The sequence below is a fragment of the Paramisgurnus dabryanus genome, chromosome 3 (assembly GCF_030506205.2).
Source record: "Paramisgurnus dabryanus chromosome 3, PD_genome_1.1, whole genome shotgun sequence".
NCBI lineage: Eukaryota > Metazoa > Chordata > Actinopteri > Cypriniformes > Cobitidae > Paramisgurnus > Paramisgurnus dabryanus.
Genome location: NC_133339.1, coordinates 17,547,841 through 17,568,450, shown reverse-complemented (window position 1 = coordinate 17,568,450; position 20,610 = coordinate 17,547,841). Strand labels below are relative to the sequence as shown.

Below are 20,610 nucleotides of genomic sequence, written 5' to 3'. Positions count from 1 at the left end.
TCTCTTAGCCTTAAGGTACTAATATGCACCCTTTGGTACTAATATGTACCTCTGAGGTACCAATATTCACTATTAGGTACAAATATGTCCTTTTAAGCTACTAATATGCACTCTTTGGTACCAAATGTACCTCCGAGGTACCAATATGCACTTTTAGGTACAAATATATACCTTGGAGTTACTAATATACACTTATTGGTACCATTATGTACCTCTTAGATACTAATATGCACTATTAGGTACAAATATGTACCCCTAAGAGACTAATATGCACTCTGTGGTACCAATATGTACCTCTGAGGTACTAAAATGCACCCTGTAATACCAATATGTACCTCTGAAGTACTAATATGCACCCTTTGGTACCAATATGTACCTCCAAGGTACCAATATGCACTCTTAGGTAAAAATATATACCTCTGAGCTACTAATATGCACTCATTGATACCATTATGTACCTCTAAGATACTAATATGCACTCTTTGGTACCAATATGTACCTCTGAGGTACTAAAATGCACCCTGTAATACTAATTTGTACCTCTAAGGTACTAATATGCACTCTTTGGTACCAATATGTACCTCTGAGGTACCAATATGCACTATAGGTACAAATATGTACCTTTGAGGTACTAATATGCCCTGTTTCATACCAATATGTACCTCTAAGGTACTAATATGCACTCTTTGGTACCAATATGTACCTCTGAGGTACCAATATTCACTATAGGTACAAATATGTACCTTTGAGGTACTAATATGCCCTGTTTCATACCAATATGTACCTCTGAGCTACTAATATGCCCTCATTGGTACCATTATGTACCTTTGAGATACTAATATGCACTTTTTGGTACCAATATGTACCTCTAAGGTACCAGTATGCACTATAGGTACAAACTGTACCTCTGAGCAGGGACGTGCACAGACATTTTGAGGGGCAGGGGCTCAAGTGAAATAAAGGGCACTTCTCATAATTATGTATATGTTTTTCTTTTTTTTTTAAACAAAAAGTATATATATATTAACGCAATTCTGACTTCCTTTTTTAAAAAAAATATTTAAAAAGTTAATTAATTTTATCTTCCTCAAACTCACGCAAATGTTTGATTTTCAAAAGATGTCTACAAAATAATCAGTTCACACAGACACCATGGTCTCCTTAGTAGTCTAGGTTTATAGAGCAGCAAAGGAAGCCATTACACAATGTGCATGTTTTGAAAACATTAAATTACAAATTAATTACAAATGTGTTAAAATGCTAAAAACAAATTTGTGACTGCTGAGTTAGCGCTACATGCCAATAAATGCTATATGCTAGCGTTTAGCTGATTAGTTGTTAGTTGTTACTCAAAATGTATTTTTGTCTGATAAGGGCTCAAAATATAAGGTCTGTTTACTAATGTGAGCTTCTGGCATGAGCCTCAGAGCAGAGCCAATCAGAGCAGAGCTCAACATTATTATTCATGACCATTTCAGATAGGGCAAAAATAGACCATTTCATTCAAATGACAAATTCTAGGGTTGTAAATAGACATGTAAAAACGTTTCTGGATAATTTTTGCACTTAATAAAGCAACATACCTTCTATGTAATTGTCAAAAAACAATTTAACATATTATGACAACACATCCTATGGCACCTTTAATCTTAGGTTTCATATTTATTGGGTTACACATGTCAGAAACAACAAATATAGATTAGGCCTATTTTATTTGTATTTTATATTTTACTTTTTTGTGATGTCAGTGAAAATTCAGACTGGGAAAGTAAAATACTGAACCATCAGATTTCTTCCCAATCTACTCCAGCACTCCAGTATAACACATTATACTTATTTAACAGCCATTACAAAAAACGCAAACAAAAAAGCTTACTACTGCAGTTAGCAATTATATTATTGTTTGTGCTTTATTATTTTATGAGCAGTCTGTTTAAACTACATACACTACACTGTTACAAGTTTGCAACTCTTCAGGTTAATATGGGATTGCCGTGGAAAACAATATCCCTGAATCAATATGTGTAACAACGTGTCCCATATTTTGTGCATTAAACTGTTAATATAAGAATGCTTTCTTCCTCACACACGGTAGCTGCCTGCATAATCATGCACATGATCGCGTCTCGTTCAGGATGAGCTTTGGCGCTTGAAGTGCGAATGATGCAGCACGAGTGTAGACAAACCAATCATAAAGCGATGTAAGTTAGAGAAGCGGGACTATGGAAAGGTAAAGCCAATCATAGTGAATTTTGGAGGCGGGACTCATCTGTTAACCGTTTGTGTGCCACAAATAGCGCTATTTTTCTTTATAAAAGAGTTTAAATCTTATTTAAATGATTCCTGAATAAATTCCTGTTAAATTAAAAAAGCAACAAGTAAAAAACACAAGAAACAGACAGACATCAGTTGTTATATGAATGAAGATTATATTATTATTATTATTTTTTTAAAAAGCACCCCAGAAAAAAAGGGCACTTTCTCTCCAGGAATAAAAAGGGCAGGTGCTCAAGCCCCCTTTGATGTCTATGTGTGCACGTGCCTGCCTCTGAGCTACAAATATGCAATCTTTGGTACCAAAATGTATCCCTGAGGTCCCAATATGTACTATATACAAATATGTACCTCTGAGGTTCTAATATGCACTCTTTGGTACCAATATGTACATCTGAGGTACTAATGTACCCTTTGTAGTACCAATATGTACCTCTGAGGTACCGATATGCACTATTACCTCTGATGTACAACTATGCACTCTTAAGTACAAATATGTACCTCTGAGGTACTAATGTAAACTCTTTGGGTACAAAGGCGTACTTTTTCAAAGCATACCGCCCCAATGACAGCAAGGGACCATTTTGTTCTGACAGTGTAAATGAGTTGTTCTCAATGGGTTGGTTTCTTTAGATAAGACTGTGGACAGGAGAAAAATAAATAAAACCAGAGAGAGAGAAAAATAATAATATACAACTGAAAACATGGATAGTTAGGATAGCAATCAGAGTCTGTGGTATTTCTGGTATTTTGGCAGAAGCGGTTGAGCCAAATTGTACGAATGGAAATGGCGCAAACTATGTATTAACCATAATTGAATATGAATTAAGGATAAATATGGATTTGCTTACTGTGATTGTGGGTTTTAACTTGATGTCCAGTATAAAATTGTTCCTGTCAGTTGGTAGCACAAAGGTTGTGGGTTCGATTCCTAGGCAACACACATCCTGCTAAAATGTTTTGCTTTACTGCAATTCATGTCACTTTGGATAAAGACATCTGCCAAATCCCTTAATAACACTGGACATTTGTATTTGGATTTTATTAAATTTATTAAAAAAGTTAGGGTAAGGTTGCTTTTCAAAGAACATGGGTTATTATCCAGACACAGCTATTCTATTCTATTTCTTTTAATAAGTGTACAAGCACACACTTTATGTGATCAAATCACAGACCGGTGGGAGTGTTGCTAATGATGGCTTTGTCTTCAACGTTGTCTTCATAAGAAGCATCTTTTGTATTTTCCTTCCAGCACAGATAGACTCAGCTGTGCTGTTTTGCATAGACTGATGCAAATTAGATGCAAGCAAAAATGCCCTCTGTGTTTTGTGATGTGGCTTCATTTAGAGGCAAGAGCAAATCCCTTGACATGTGAACCTTGTGACGTGATGTTTAACATGCATTCTTTGTGCCACCGTGCCGATTATGTGGTGTATAGCAGGTGGAGTGCTAGGAAGGTCACATGCTTGACAATGACCTTCAAACATGAACAACAGAAAGAGCTGAACTGGGGTGTTGATTTATCTTCGGGGTCGAAGTGACCGGGTTTTCCCTGAATGTTAATGTCATATTAACAGCCTATTGATAACTTACAGAGAATACATTTTTAAAGACAAAGGTGTTACACGATGCCATAGAAGAACCATTTTTGGCTGAATGGTTCCATAAAGAACCTTTAACATCTGAAGAACCTTTCTGTTTCAAAAAAAAGGTTTCCTTTTTAACGATTAGTTTAGTGATCTAAATTTAGTTATTTTAGATAACTTTTTTAAATGTATCCATAATATAGATTCAATTACTCAGGATTACTCAGTGTACCATGATGAGCTGAGTACATCAATAGTTTTGCCCCCACCAAAATGTCTGTAATGATTTTGCGTTCATCAGAGATTGGATGGGAGTCTGCTTCCAAGATTACTGTCTAAAAAGGAAAAAAAAATGCTACAAAGGAACCAGAAAACATACAAAAGCACGTGTGTACTCTCACACTGGTCAATCTGTAAACATCTATGCAGGACGTCCCATTTAGCCATGGAAATGTTTACTTTAGGGTCTCAATTTTCCAAAACGACAGCTTATTTAAAATCCTGTTTTCGTTTGTTGGCCAATGTTAAGCAGATAATGTAAGCCACTGAGAAATATTTTGGGTGTTAACAGCCTGCAAAACCAAAGGTCACTGCTTTGCGGGAGACAGAGGTATTTGTGCCTTAGATGTGGAATAATGAGAATCTCCAAAAGGGGCCTCATGAGACTCATGACATTTTTCATGTTAATCTGACCCCAGAACAGTGGAGAAATTTGTCAGAATGCCAGGTAGGCTCGTTACGAGTTGTAAATGTCTTGCGACCGGTGTGCTCCAGCACAATAAATGTCAGGGTCCTGGTACAGTATATTTCTTCCATGGCTACATCAAAGCTTATACAGTATATGAGGCATTCAGATGCAAACCCCTCTAAGTGCGTCTGATGTGTTTTCTTGCAACTTAGCATTTTTTTATCAAGCTATTATGTTTAGGTTCATTCATTTCACTTTATTGAGAATTAAAAGATTATTGTTATGCCATAATTTCATAAAAATGTCACTTTAGTCATTTCAAAGGTATTTAAGAAATTTGTCAATGCAACCTTCACTTTTAAGAAATATCCACTTCATTGGACAAGACATTCAGTGGTAAACAAATGCAAAATCACTAAAGATGCAACTAGAAACATTGCAAATGATGAAAGTCAAATGGTAAAAATGAAGAAACTAAACCACAAATTACACTCTAAAAAATGCTAAAAAGAGCTGTTTTTAAAGAATAATTCCGGTATTAAACACTTTGAGTCTCATTTCTGGTTTGTTTTGGATGAACTACAGTGATGGACACTAAATTTTTGACAATGGGTCGTGTCTTGACTTTTGACTCGTTTAGAAGCGTCTCTTGACTGCTTCAGAATGGAAGTCAATGACCATGCACAAACATGTCATTAAAACAACACTTAACGTTCATTTTCAAAACTGTACTACTCACCGAGTGGTTTGTGGTGTTCGTTGATGATTTAAAACAAATATATCGGCGCAATGTATGATTTTAATCCGTGTTATTTGCTATAGTGGAACTATTTTTTCATATACCTCACAACGGCGTATATACTTCCGCTCTATATTTGAGTCTGAAGCGTTAGCACACTCCCGACCACTTTATGGTGACAACCACTTTGCCGTTAAAGGAAGCTGAACGGAACTCGGTTTCTAGTGTATAGACAGTAACAATCGAGCTCAACTTCAAACCTAAGGCTGGTCACTGAGCCATCAAATATGGGAAAAATTTCTTCTGAGAGAAACCGAGCGAAAAAACTACAACCACATGTAAACAGACCCCTTTTCCGTTTCCAGCGGTGGAGTGATATATCAGCGAGCAATGAGTCTTCCAAGAGAAGTCAATGGAATTTTACAAAATACCAAATAAAACACGACAGAAACTGTATTTCGCTACACTACTTGTTTTTAATTATCAACGAACACCACGAACCACTCGGTGAGTAGCACAGTTTTGAAAATGAACGTTAAGTGTTGTTTTAATGACATGTTTGTGCATGGCCCATTCTGAAGTAGTCAAGAGACGCTTCTAAACGAGTCAAAAAGTCTAAAGACACAACCCATTGTCAAAATTTCAGTGTCCATCACTGTAGTTCATCCAAAACAAACCAGAAATGAGACTCTGAGGGCTCTATCTTACACCCGGCGCAATGCAGCGCAATGCGCGACGCAAGTGTCTTTTGCTAGTTTCCACCCTGCGCAATTATAATTTTCACGTTTAGCGCCACGTTGTTTAAATATCAAATGCATTTGCGCCCCCTTTTGCGCCCATGGGCGTTCTGGTCTGAAAACGAGGTGTATTCAGGCGCATTGTTGGCGCGTTGCTATTTTGAGGCAACTAAAATAGACTACGCCATTGACCAACAAAAACCTGGTCTAAAGTCTAAAGTCAATGGCGCAATAGTGTTTTTTGTTATTTAAAGAGCGCATTAGTAATATGCGCCTAAACGGGACGACAACGCGGGTTTGCTTATCACAAAGTACATGAATGGCAGCAGCACAAAAACGCTTTTAAATATGAAAGATTAAAGAATTGAATGTAAAAGATTATTATTGAGTCTCTTGGACATAAATGAGGACTAATTATGAGACGTTAGAAGGCACAAAGAGCTGCTTCACCTGCAGTCTGGTAAGTAAATAAATGCTTTGCTTTAAACAAATGCATCTATTTTTAAACGTTTTTAAATGCTATCTTACGGATTTATTGTACATGATGACACTGTACCTGTGGATATGGTAAGATGAGAAACTTTTTAAATAATGCTTTGTAAAAAATCCCGGCCATATGGCGCTGTTCTAGTGCTGAAACGTTTCGGCTCTCTGCGCGTTTGTAAATCCTTTATCTTTTGTTTGTATTTTTAGAATACAAACCTTTTCTTGCATATTTGCTAATCATTTTATGCGATTACATTGATTATGTAAGATATCAATACATTTAGGACAGCAATTCAAAGCCTGATATTTGTACTTCTATGACTAAGAAAAAGAAAAAGGCTTTTAAAGGTTTTAATAATAAAAAATTCAATAAAAATGAAAACAACACTTATTTAACATTATTCTTAAACTGGTGGCCTTCTTCAACCGCTTAGTTCTTCAGTTTACAAGGTCCGTTATCTAAATAGGGATTACGCACAGCGACAGCGCAACTGGCTTTTAAAGGGGATGATAGCTGAGTCTCTCATTGGTTTACTGCACGTTACGCCCAAAACACACCCATTACTCATTAGGAAAATATGTACAACCCTTTTCGACCCTGCGCTCGGCGCACAAACCATTTTTCCCGTTGTTAAAATAGCAAAAGTGGCATCGGACACGCCCATTTAGACCGTGCGCTTTAGACGATGCGCTAAGATCGTTAAAATAGGGCCCAAAGTGTTAAATACCGGAATTATCCTTTAACCAAGGGCTGGGTCACTATTGGACAGAACACATTGCTGGGTTAAATGACCCAAATAATGGGTTGTTTTAACCCAACTGCTGGGTTATTGTTAATCAACCATGTTGAAACAACCCAGCAGTTGGGTTAAAACAACCCAGCATTTTTTAGAGTGTAGGGGTTCCTGTGATCCATGTGACTCCCACATCCGGGTTGTATTCAGTTTCAAGTAATCACAAGGGACAAAGGTTTGAATTTGATCCACATGTCGTGTCGCATGCTTCGTTTATCTAATTCATCTTCTGTGCACTAAGAGGACTTTGCTGAAAAATCTAATTGGTGTTTAGATTTTAAATGTTAGATTCTACCAACAAACTGGTATTTCTGAATGGGATTTAAAGCAACTGTAATTGATGAAAATGTGCCGAGAATTTGGTTAATATCACCATCACGTTTTTGACGGAGGTGGTGTTAAGCTTTTCCTTCTGTCCTTAAAAGAAAGCGGAAATAAATATCAGCAAATTAGTGATTGTGTGGTAGCTAGCATGATGAAACTAATTATACTTTTCTAACACCATAAAGTCCAAAACAATTCATGTTAAAAACATGCCACATCCTCAATCTTTATACATAAGACCCCAGGACCACCATTGCGAAGCTTTGCCGTTCTGAAATGACAAATCTTATACGCCATTACGTTTGTGAGGGGAATCTAGGTAACAACAAAGTGTAAATCTAAAATATAAAAATTGGACAAGACTGTTGAAGTAAACACACTTTGAACTCCTCTCTCAGATATTTCACACAGCTTTCTGCCTTTTTATGATGCCAAGAACTAGCAGGCCAACGATTCATCTCAAGCCAAACTCTTTCTCACACACAGATTGACTCCAACTACAAACGATGAAGCAGCTAGAAAGAGATGCATTTTAAAGAGTTAGAAATGTGCAACTTTAGGCACAACTGGATAATTCTTCTGCCATACTGAGGAGCTCTCGTTTCAATCTTGATGCAAAGTAAAAATGCCCCTTACAAACAGTATGTGACCCCGTGTCTGACATCCAGGCTCATAATGTAATTTACTAGAGATTAGGAGCATCAAAGTTTGATTTTATTCATTGATTTCAATCTTTGACATAATCTTATTCAGTCAATATTAAAGATATCAAGGTTATATTTACACCTATAATGTTCTTAATATACAATATGTAGTATGATTTTATGTAAAAAAGGTATATTGCAAAAATTACTTGCTGGGTTTTGTTCACTTGATCACATATTTCTTGAAACTATTTTTCAGTTTCAGCTTTTTATTTATCCAGTTTACACATGTATTTGTAATACCATTTGCTAAGAGGTTTTTAATTCACCCAAATTGTGACGATAGCAATATAGTTTGTAATGAAATACCCTATTCAAATTCAAACAAATTGAAAGCAGTTTCACAAGTGGACTTCTGAACTCAAAATATATTATCTGTTATATATTAGATAGTATATTAGTATATTTTCTGTCTTAAGAGTCCAAGACCAGATTTGATACATGTGTGTGGATGGAATGCATGCTTGTGTGCTTTCTCTCCAAGCCAGCACGGCAGGTTCAGAAAACCTCAAGCCATATGACCGGGCTGGGCCTACAGTATGCTCTCGTCTAATCTGAAGCTAGCTGTTTCCTCTTGATCTCTCACCGTTGTTAGTTTTTCCTCTCTTCATGCTCTCAATTTCAATTCTTTTCTCAAATCGAGAAGCCCCTTTGACACCTCTGAGCTTATTTTCAAGTGGACTGATTTCTCAGGACATATTATTTCCTACTTCTCTTGAAACATTTGCAAAGGTTCTTTGATCTATAGAGGTCATTTCCAGATCTTTCAGTTTGCTCTCAACTTTAAATAACTCTTGGCCTCAGGGCAATTGCCGCTGCTGTAAAAACAATGGGCTGGATTAAAGTTGCAGACGCGTCGACGGGGACGCGCTTCTGTTGGGCCATGGCATGAAAATCTGACTTTTTCCATGTTTAAGTGCTATAATTGGGGTTCCGGTGCTTCTATCAACCCAGAAAATGTGAAAAAGGTCAACCCAGTAACTTAGTTTTGGTAAACCATTCTCTGCAAGCATGTGAAAAATTAGGTCATTGAAATTTGGCTCTCCTTATGATGTCATAGGAGCTCTTATTATAATAATACATATCCAACCACGGCACAGCCATTTAATGCAGAGAGAAAGAAAGAGAGAGAAAATAACTGACAACACAATTGAGTTTGAATTGCATCAAACCACAATCATTGTGAACGGTGTTTGCACTTCATCAACTCATTTGCATATTAAAGGATACACCCACAAAGTGTCTATTTTTACATGTTATAATAAATTATCTATATAGTATTTTGAGCTAAAACTTCACATGTGTACTCTGGGGACACAACAGATTTATTTTACATCTCTATTATTATTATTTTACATCTCTAAATTATTGTGACATGGCCCTTTTAAGCACAATCTGAAAAATAAATGATGATGCTTTTCTACACTGAATAAATTCCTTGTTGCACACATGTTTAAGTTAAACAACTTGAACTTGTAAGTAATTTCAACATTTTTGACTTTTTAGAAGTTGCTATAAATTATAAAATTGAAGTTGTAATAACTTAAGCCCATTCAACTGTCCTTTAATTTATTTATACCAACTCCTCACCTGTGAAAAAAGTTTAAATGATTTTTATATTCAACAAGAAACTTTTTATAATGTAGGAATAAAGGTTTTTAAGGTACATTCAAACTGTAATTTAGTCTACTGTAAGCTTGTTAAACACCAGAAGAGTTTCTATACAGCTCAATTGGAAGAGCATTGCATTAGCAATTCAAAGAAAACACAACAATTGATAAAAAATCGATAGCACTGTAAGTGTCTTTGGATAAAGGCATCGGCCAAATGCATAAATGTAAAACACAATTGCATTGCTGCACTGTGACAGGAATATAAAGTGAATGTATTTACTTTCGAAAGCACTGGGCGTTTTTGCCTGATTGTGATCATTTCCTCACACTCACGTCATTCCAAAGCCATATGACATTTTTCTCAGATGAACGCCAAAACTAAAGGAAAATGTTTATGCTCTTCCATTTAACCTAATGACAAAATACAGTAACCACAAGCTGTCAAGCTACCATACGGGTATCATATGTGATGTATAGTGAAGTTCTCTGATACTACTCTGATCAGTAGCTTTGTATATGGAACTAATCAAAACAAAATCATTCTTTATGTGCAATGTAGCAAAGTGACAGTATTTAGTTTTTCTGCTATATTTTTTAATTGTTGTTTACTTTTATTAAAAGGAGCAGTGCTCCTCATTGGGCTTCACAGATGAGTGAGTAACTAATTTTTTCCCAAGCGTTTTTATTTATGGCTGAACTAACCCTTTAAGGTCACGGTGTTACTCACTGGAGGTTACTCATTCATCTTAAGTTAAGTAAGATGTACTAAATACTCTAGGCAAGTCCTCGGTAAAGCTGACATGTCTTAACATGTCACAACATGTCACACCCTCAACATGTGCTGTTTATTATCTAGTTGGGAGATTTTGTGTAGAATGTGTATGCTTATTGACTGCATGTTATTATAAATCTTTCAACTCAAGGGCAAATGACCAGTTAAAGTTAAATTGTCAAAGTTAGCTGAGCTAAAATGTCATCCGAGCCTTCAGTCTGATTAAACTGTAACTAATGTTGAAATTGATCTGCTCTTGTTGGGACATCTATTAGTATTGGAACAAGATATTATAGCATTCATCTTATCATGAAAAACTATGAAACGATTGCATTTTCAACACCATGAACACTGTTGCCCTGTTGACTTGCTTAAGGGCGATTTCGTGCGTAGGTCCTACGGCGTAGCTACGGCGTAGGCTATCCGTAGCCTGTGCGTAGCTCTGCGTAGCCTGACGCGCACCTCACAAAATTTCTAACAGCGCGTCGGCTCTACGCGGACCGTAATCGCTGTGATTGGTCCACCAAAACCCCTCCCGTCAGGTAAAAAAACTGCGTCATAGGTATTTCCGTTTGAGACGGTGAAAACAAAGATGAGCCAAGTTGAGGAGTGATTTAACTCAAACTGAAACATAAGTCGCTGTTTATTTACTTCCATCATTGCTGGTCTTCTCAAATTATACACAACAAGTTGCTATTTCTTCTTCGTTTCTGGGTTAACTTGCTTAGCTTCTTCTTCTGTGTCAACTTCTGCTGCTACTGTGGTTACACGCGTGATTACTGCCAACCAGCGGTTTCGCGTGTCTTTGCACGTCGACGCGGACGGCGACGCACAAGTATAAATGAAAACCGACGCGGAACCTACGCCGTCGCTGCTACGCCGTAGGACCTACGCACGACTATAAATCGCCCTACTGGGAGATTGCTGACATTAGCTTAACGTGATAGTTTACCCAAAAATGAAAATTATCTTTTTATCATTTACGCTGCATGTCTTCCATTGTATTCATTTTTCCTACTATGGAAGCCAATGGGACCTCTCATCGGTTTGGTTACAAACAGTCCTCAAAATATCTTCCATTGTGTTCATCATAACAAAGACATTTATACAGGTTTTTAACAAACTGAGAGTGAGTAAAGCCCTTTTCACACAGATTTTCCGTAAGATACACGGGACAGGCATCCTGGAATTTTACGGGACCGCTTGATATTTTATTCATTCACACTGCCAAGTTTACACGGCATCTGATGGTCCCGGAAAGACACGTGACATGTTGAAAGTCCCGCCCTCTCTTCTACGCAGCGTCTGAAGTTTGCATATTATTTATTATTTCTCTCTCCAGAAACAACTCGCGTGCATTTTTGTTTATGATAAGACTACAAAGGAGCGCGTGAATGCACAGTTCTATTCTGGTGAATGATCTCAGCTTCAGAGTGGATATTTGACAAGCTCCCTGATTTCTGCTTTGATACAGTTTTCAGACATTTCTCATCGTTATTGTTTATATGCATTTAAAACCCGCATTTTGAGGAGCTGAACAATATATCTCGTTGGGATGACATGCGGGTATTTTCGTTTATTATAGCTCAAATGAGCACGTGACGCGATATTCTTTTATGCTGCTGAATGATCTCCGTTTCAACGCAGTAAGTAACGAGCTAACTTACCTGATATCCGCTTCAGTCTAGTATGCTGACATTTCTCGTAGTGAATGTTGTAAATCCCTGATTTTAAAGAGTTGAACCAACTTCATGTTGCCATGACACGCGCGTCCTCACTACGGCACGTGCGTCATGGTTTATGCGTCTCATATATCATTTCCTGATAACTGCTTCAATCTAGTTTGCAACATTTCTCGTGGTGAATGTTTATATACATGTTAGTTTGCAACATTTCTCGTTGTGAATGTTTATATACATGTTATCTCTCGTTGTAAGGAGCTGAACCATAACTTGTGTTGTGATGATGACGCGCGCGTCCTCACTTCGACACGCCCTTTATGGCATTCTTGTTCACACAGAGGGTTACCCGCGTATCTTACTAGGTCCTCTTTCCGGTAACGATCCCAGAAGATTAACGGAACGAGTTTTTGTTCACACAGACGCTTGTCTGGCAATTTTACGGGTATTTTCTGGGACCAGAGGTCTGTGTGAATGAGGTTTAATTGATGACAGAATTTTCATTTTCGGATTACCTATCCCTTTAACTAGCCTATACATGACGCAGATATAGTTTGAACTGGTAAGGTAGGTGGTTTAATAAATAACAATTCTTCTGCAGTGTTATTTAGTTGTATGTAATGATCTACTTGCCATGATGATAATACACATTTTTTAAAATGTCATAACACAAATTGTCTGATATGAGGGCAAATAGCATAGATATTTTCTCGCTGCTACTGTAGGATCTTTCATATCATTTATCGTTTGCTTGAGTTGAGCTGTGCATTCACTTGGTTGACAGCCTGTGTAATTTAGTCTCTGGATCAGTAAGTCAGAATTGTAACTGCTACTCAAATCCTATTTAAAAAGAAGATAAGGTCAGTGTAACAGGTCAGTGTAAGCTTTGTAATCCTTAGGAACAGTAAAGACAAAACACAGTTCGAAAAATAAAAGCAATCAAATGTATTTTATGTTACATAGTGGCAGTCGTAAATACACATCAGTTTTTTCTAAGAGATACAATCGATTGTTTTCCCTTTAAGCTCTGCATAGCGATTAGACTTCTGACACCTTCCTCCTACGTCTTTGTAGCGTCCCTGTTTTTTGCCACCCCCTCGCTGCAGCTGACATCAAAGAACATCTGTTTGTTGTGCAAACCCGCCTCTGAGCTCCATGTTAAGTAATAGCAATCAGCAATGTCAGAAAATCTGAGATCAGTAGCAGAGGAACTAAGGGAGAGAGAGCATGAAGGTTGCACAGGCAGACTCTGCATGCAATCAGGGAACAGATTTGGGATTTGCTTTTCCCAGGAAATCAGGCGGCTTTCACTTCAGCTGCACTGGGGCAGAAAAATCACAGGCCATTAGGCATAAAAACACATGAGCCTTGTCCCTACACGCCACGGTGGCACATCAGATGAGCACCCTGTTAAATGATTTATTGCATTTAAAGGTCCATCTGAAAGACAGAAACTGTAACATATCAGCTGAACTAAATATCATTTAATAATTGTGTGTCGTACCTCCTACAGCGCATTTATAACTTGATGGAAATTTTTCAGTATATATAATACATAACAAAAAACATGCAAGGCACAGCATACGATGTACATACAGTATTTTATATAAAGTCAAGGGAAGCCCTTTAAGAACAGACCTAGGCTATGCCAGAGAATGTAATGGGTGTTACTGGATTAACTGTAAGACGATATACCAGTCTAAATTTGACTACATGCAATATTGTTGGTTACAAGATAACACATGTTCTTTTATATTAAATTCAAATGAAGTTGTAAAATCTGTATCACATGTTTACAAGTTAATCTCATATACAGATAGTTAAATATGTCTGTATGAACATAAGCGCTAAAACTGACAATACAAGCCGTAAAATTTTCACTTTATTTCACTTGTGAAGTAATTTACATATCGTTTGAAGTCTTAAGCCTTTTGCTAAAGTCAGAGGAAGTTTTTAACACCGAAGTATAATAAAACAGCGACAAGCACATGTGAATCTTGATCTCTGTGGCCTTTCATACTACAGTCCTCTGGCCAGGCAAACACGTGACTCGTTTAGATTGTTTGCTGTATAAATAATAGGGAGTGAACTGTCAGAGCTGTGTCTATCTGAGTCATACACCAGGTCCAGTCATGTCCTAACATATACCCTTCATTAAGACTGGTTGCCTGGTAATACTGCGGTGTGTGAAATATTAATTACACCATAATATAGCCTATGGCAGGGGTTTTCAAACATGTCACTAGGTTGTTGTGGTGAATGCTAAAACTATTTAAATCTATGCAATATCTATGCAAAAACTATTTAGTCCGGTTAATGGTGACAGTGGGTGGTTTTGATATCTTCCACTAATGTATTTGGTGTTGCAGTTAAACTTTTCATATTTCATATATTTATATTCATAAAATTATACTACTCTTTAGTAAAGACATCGATTTGCATTTTCCCCATATGTCCACTTAAAAATAATTTTGAAGGTCTTGAGAATGATTATACACGTTTTGGTTGGTCCTAGAATTAAATGTTTGGAAAACAATATCATCAAAATGACTGTAAATAGTCACAATGAAAAAAAATACAACAGCGTGATATTTATATAAGTGTATAAGCTATTGCCCGATTATGAAATGAAATAACATTGTCCCTTTAAATCCACATTTCGACTGTATTATGACGTAAATGACGACATCAGCACCTTGGATACGGATACGCCATTCAGGGGGTGCTCCCGTGGTTCCCAGCCAATCAGGAGAGAGAGATTTAATTATCTTTCTGCTAGTGACAACTGACAAAAAAAATCATTATACCCAACCGCTTGGGCTTTGCATTGTAGTTTGTCCTGTTCTGTTTCACGTATGACATTGAGGTTTGATCTGTGTACCCTTTAATCTAAAAAACAACATAATATTGTGAATTTTTTATTTTTTTAATAAACTGAAAATACTTCTGGTTGGGTTTTTTGCTTTAGCAAAACAATAATAACAACACAACACATTAAATAAACAATGCTTGCTTTTTTCGAGAGAGAAAGCATTTGGTTTAAAGCGTATGAAATGCTGATAAACAGATTAGCTGGTGTTGTGTCAGAATAGGTATGCTCATGTGCCTTGTCAGCTCGTTACTAAGACTTTATATTTATTCAGCTATTTGATATACTTAGGGTCATAAATGTCCCTTTAACAGTTATGTTTGCGAAATATGAACATGGAAATGATATACGATACCTCCATGAATAGCCAATCTTTATGTGGTACTAGGTAACGCCTGACGTCAAAGACTCTTTATGACGGACCAAACGTATGTGTATTAAATCTGCCCGTCTTTGTTTGATGGAAAAAGAGACCAATGGGCTTGTAGAACGCAAGCGGGAGGGCCCGCCTCATGCTTACTCTTGACCAATCACAGACGAGGATTTGACGTTCGTATTGTTGTGACCTTTGGAACCGCATCACCGCCCACCGCGTGCCCGTGGCGGAGGAAAACTATAAATAGAGGCGGATGACAGCAGTAGGGGACGAAATTGTAAAACACCCAGATAGTGGGGGTGGATGAGCTTACTGGGAAGGTGAAACCGCACATACCTTAGAGAACTGGAAGCTAAAAAGAAGAAAAAACATTTCAAACTGGAATACCCTTTATGTTAACTTAACTCGATGTGAAGAAAGTATTTATATTCGCAATTTTCTATTTGCACTACTGCAACTACTGAAATCTTTATTTTGTACAACGCACGTAAGTGTCTCTTTACATTATTTGATGCATCAATGCTTTTGTTTTCTCCTACTTGTCACCCAAGTGTTGGTTGTTGTAAAATGCGAGAATGTTATGTGTTTTAGTTTAGTGAAAACCTAAGGGAATTTAAATGACGCTTGCTGCGTCAGTCGTGGGCTTAAAGATCTGTGAGGGTTTGCCAACTATGACAACTCAAATGGTGTTCTTTACCTCTTTATGTTATACCTTTATATTAGCCTTAACATACACAAATGCAAATGATCAGCTGCCACCGAATGGTTTATACACTCGGTTTGCCAGCAGAGCCTGTAGTTTGCATTGCATACATATTCGGTTTCACACACTGTGTACTTTTTTCAAATACACACGGATATAATGTTAATATGTGTATCACTGCTAAAACACTGTTGTTTTTTTAATACTGTAGACTGTTTTTGTACATTTTGTTCTTGCGTTCGTTTTTGGTCTGTCCTGTGTACTGGGTGTGAGCGACGATAGGATCTCTGACGCTCGGTTTAAACCTACACACGAAACTCGTTTTGCATTTTAAACATTGGTGCTTAACGCGAAACAGAAACCTTTAATCTGTACAAGTTAAGATAAATGTGCGTTTATGTGTTTATTCTCTTCTTCGACGAACGTATCTCTGCGCGTGCGCTTGTTGGCTGCGTTTATTCGCGTGACACCCACAGGCAGTTTAATTATTAAAGCTGCGCGTTTAATTTCTTTATCCCACCGTGTATTTTACCAAAAATGGTTAAGGGGCTAACGATCTAGTTTGATGGTGACGACAGAAGTGGGTTGGTTACAGTTGAACAGGGTCTAGTCAGGGCAAGTTGGTTATTACGTAACACCGTGAGCTATGTGAGCCCCGTACGTGCATCTTTCCTATGTTGGCAAACTGCAATGATTTAACTAACCTTCGACATACGTTTAACAGTCAATGTATGTCTATGTTAAACAGTTTAATGTTAAAAGTTTTGCATTTAAAATGAGTGGAAAATTCAACCAACATGTATCGTGTTTCAGTTTATAATTTACATATGAAAATGATGAGCCAGGGTTGTTCATGGTACTTATGTTATGGATTTTTGGTTGTCTCTAGGAACTGGATCGGTCGTTTGTGGACTGAGACGTTCCCTCTGCAACCAGCACTTTGTTTTCCAAGCGTTCCCCCAGTTTTCTGTTTATTTGCCTGGCCCCGGCCGAGCCTTGCCCTCTGGTGGCTTACGATACAATACGAGAATACAAACACCCAACTGTTAGACTCCAGGACGGTGCAGCAGCTATGCAGCTTGAAATCCAAGTAGCTCTCAACTTCATCATTTCGTACCTGTACAATAAGCTGCCCAGACGGCGCGTTAACATTTTTGGCGAGGAGCTGGAACGGCAGCTGAAACAGAAATACGAGGGACATTGGTACCCAGACAAGCCATACAAAGGATCTGGATTCAGGTGTATACACGTCGGTGAGAAAGTGGACCCAGTTGTCGAGCAAGCAGCCAAAGAAAGCGGGTTGTGCATTGAGGATGTCCGCAACAACCTGCCTCAGGACCTCAGCGTGTGGATCGATCCTTTCGAGGTATCTTATCAGATCGGGGAGAAGGGACCTGTGAAGGTGCTCTACGTGGATGACAGTAATGACAACGGGCTGGAGTTGGACAAGGAGATCAAGAACAGCTTTAACCCAGAGGCCCAGGTCTTCATGCCGATAAGCGAACCCGTAGGCATGTCACCGACCTCCAGCTCGCCGTCCCCTCCGTTCGGCCAGTCTGCGGCGGTCAGCCCCACCTTCATCCGCCGTTCCACGCAACCTTTGACCTTCACCACTGCCACCTTCGCCGCCACCAAGTTCGGCTCCACTAAAATGAAAACCAACGGGCGGAGCGCTGGCGGCAAGGTGGCCCGGAGCTCCCCCACCAACCTGGGGTTGAATGTAAACAACCTCCTGAAGCAGAAAGCCATGTCCACGTCAATGCATTCTCTATACGGCGTCGGCCTGGGTGGTCAACAGCAGAAGCCCTCTGCTCTTTCTCCGAACGCCAAGGAGTTTGTGTTCCCCAGCCTCCAGGGGCAGGGCAGTCCAAGTGCAATGTTTCCTGGGGAGACGTCCCTTAATCTCAGCCCTCTGCCGTACAATAATGCCTTTGATGTGTTTGCAGCCTATGGGGGCCTTAATGAGAAATCCCTCATGGACAGTCTAAACATAAACATTCAGTATTCTAACCAGCAATTCCAGCCAGTGATGGCCAACTAGAACACAAGAATACTACTGCGACTGGAGGCACGTGATGATGTGGTGCACGTGTTCACATTTCAAATATACAAAAAAGCTTAAAAAAATGAAAATGGAAAAACAACACTTCAACTGTAAAGTCCCAGTGAAATATGTCAAAAGATCATGAGCCCAAGGGACGAAGGTGAACTGCTACGTTCCCTTGAGTATTTTGTCATTCTTTTTTATGATTAAGCTTGTGCTACAATCAAGCTTAGATACCTAAACTCATATTGTTTTAAGTTGTTTTCTTTTGTCAACCAAGCACAAAGTTATTTTTACTGACTGTTTTAAGATATCTTTATGAAGAAGAAAACTACGAATCAAGGTCTCTAATAGTATTCAAGATAAAGCTACACAGCCAATTTTCCAAGGGTTGGCCTGAATGCTGAATGAGGGATTTCTTGGTCTTTTTTCTAACTGTGTAATTAATTTAGTAGAGAGTTTGTAAAATATCAGAGTATATATTGTTTCTACGACATATTGCATTTATATCTTTTTACTACTCTAGTGATCTGTGATGGCTGCGACAGCTTTTGTTATATTTTTTTTTATTGAAATTGTAAAATAAATCCATCTTTAAAGACATCAGCTATTCTAAAGATTGTGTACGGAATATTCCATTGTGTTGGGATTTAAATATATTTGCTTTTTTTGGGAAAAAATGAAACACAAGAGTTGTATTTTCTGTTAAGAGTTCAAAGATTTTTGCTATACTATGGACAAAATGTAATCGTATATTAATTTTGTACCAACATTGTGCAATACTTGACAAAAACAAATAGTATAACAAAGTATTTGGAGTCAGTGTCTTACATGTAAAGAGGGACTGATAGTTTATTAAGTTTGTATTAAAATGCTTGAAATTATACTCTGGCCTAAATCGTTTTATTCAAATCACGCACTTTTCAGATATTTTATGCGGTTTCAGTTACAGCCAGATTGTCAATCCCAGACATCCTATTGCATTGCACTGATACGACCCTATTAAAAACCATTACCCAGGAGTTTTCATATTTAAAAATTCATCATCTAAATAATGTCTTCTCTACATTTTATGTCTGCTAAAAATGTTTTCCCCGTGCTTGCAAGAATTATTTTCTAGAAATGGCTTTCCATAAATAAGTAGCAATGACTTTTTACATTTATTCATTTGACAAATGCTTTAATTTAAAGTGACACTTTATTGATACATTTTAATTTATCATGTGGTTCCTGGGAATTGATCCCATCTCACCATGGTCTTTATTTTGGCAGAATAAATGAGCTTAATTTATTTCAAAGGAAAAACATTCAGGGGATATTCTGCATACAATTTACCTCCATTTGCAGCAGCAATAATTTTACATCTTTAAAGAGTCTGTGACCTTGTAGTGTGATGACAATGTATATTTTGAGACTTTAGGCCACATCTAAAATGAATGAATGTCAAATATCAAACCAAGCAGCATCTGTAAGCACATAAACTTTTACTCAGCTGGTCTCATTCTTAGTGATATGTATAAAATAATTTCCCCTAAAGCTGACACAGGTGCACGTTCATCATATTAACTAACGTCAACGTTTCTTCTTGTTTTGGCTTCATCTATATTTCCTAGCCGATCTGTCCTGAATGATAATGAGGTTGTCAAGTATCTCATGTGAAGGATGGACCGAGTTTAGCAGCATCATCCTTGTTGTTGCAAAGCCAGAAACAGGTGCTCCTGGACTCTTAACCGCTGTAAGATAAATGTCAGCTAGCTTGGCGAAACACTTAACAGCTCTCTGATTCCAGTAAGCAACATGGATCTATATTTAGTCCTCTAATTAAGTAAGTTGATTGTGCAAAGTGAATTCACAGATGAGTTAAGCCACAACCTCACTTTCTCTCATACGTTTTGTCTCCCCCCATGTATAACGGCTGTATCTAATAGAGCGAGCTTCCTGCGCCTACGGCTAAATGAACTAAGATGGCACTGATAATGAACAACAGGGAAAGCAGGACACGACACAGAATGTGGTATTGTACTTTTATTCATTTGTCTGTGAATGTTGTTTTCACAGGATAAAAATGTACCACTTGTTTTAGTTATTGGATTGTTTTACTTAAATGCCTTTTACTGTATATTCAATGCCACAGAATGAGCATTTTTGGTTCCCCAAAAAACAATTTTATATTCTGTAAAAACCTTTTGCATTACAAAAGAAACCTTTGTGTGTTTGTAAGC

General features: G+C 37.7%; 1 protein-coding gene across 1 annotated transcript; it reads left to right on the top strand.

Annotated features, from left to right (window-relative positions):
• The first annotated feature begins 15,900 nt into the window (after positions 1 to 15,900).
• Positions 15,901 to 19,274, top strand: tob1a (transducer of ERBB2, 1a). The gene is made up of 2 exons (XM_065277974.2): positions 15,901 to 16,128; positions 17,234 to 19,274. Exon 2 carries the CDS (start codon positions 17,417 to 17,419, stop codon positions 18,383 to 18,385), a length of 969 nt encoding a protein of 322 aa, XP_065134046.1. The 5' UTR covers positions 15,901 to 16,128; positions 17,234 to 17,416; the 3' UTR covers positions 18,386 to 19,274.
• Positions 19,275 to 20,610: the final 1,336 nt, after the last annotated feature.

Coding starts and splice junctions, on each gene's coding strand:
- tob1a (XM_065277974.2), top strand. CDS start 17,417: ATGCAGCTTGAAATCCAAGTAGCTCTCAACTTCATCATTTCGTACCTG.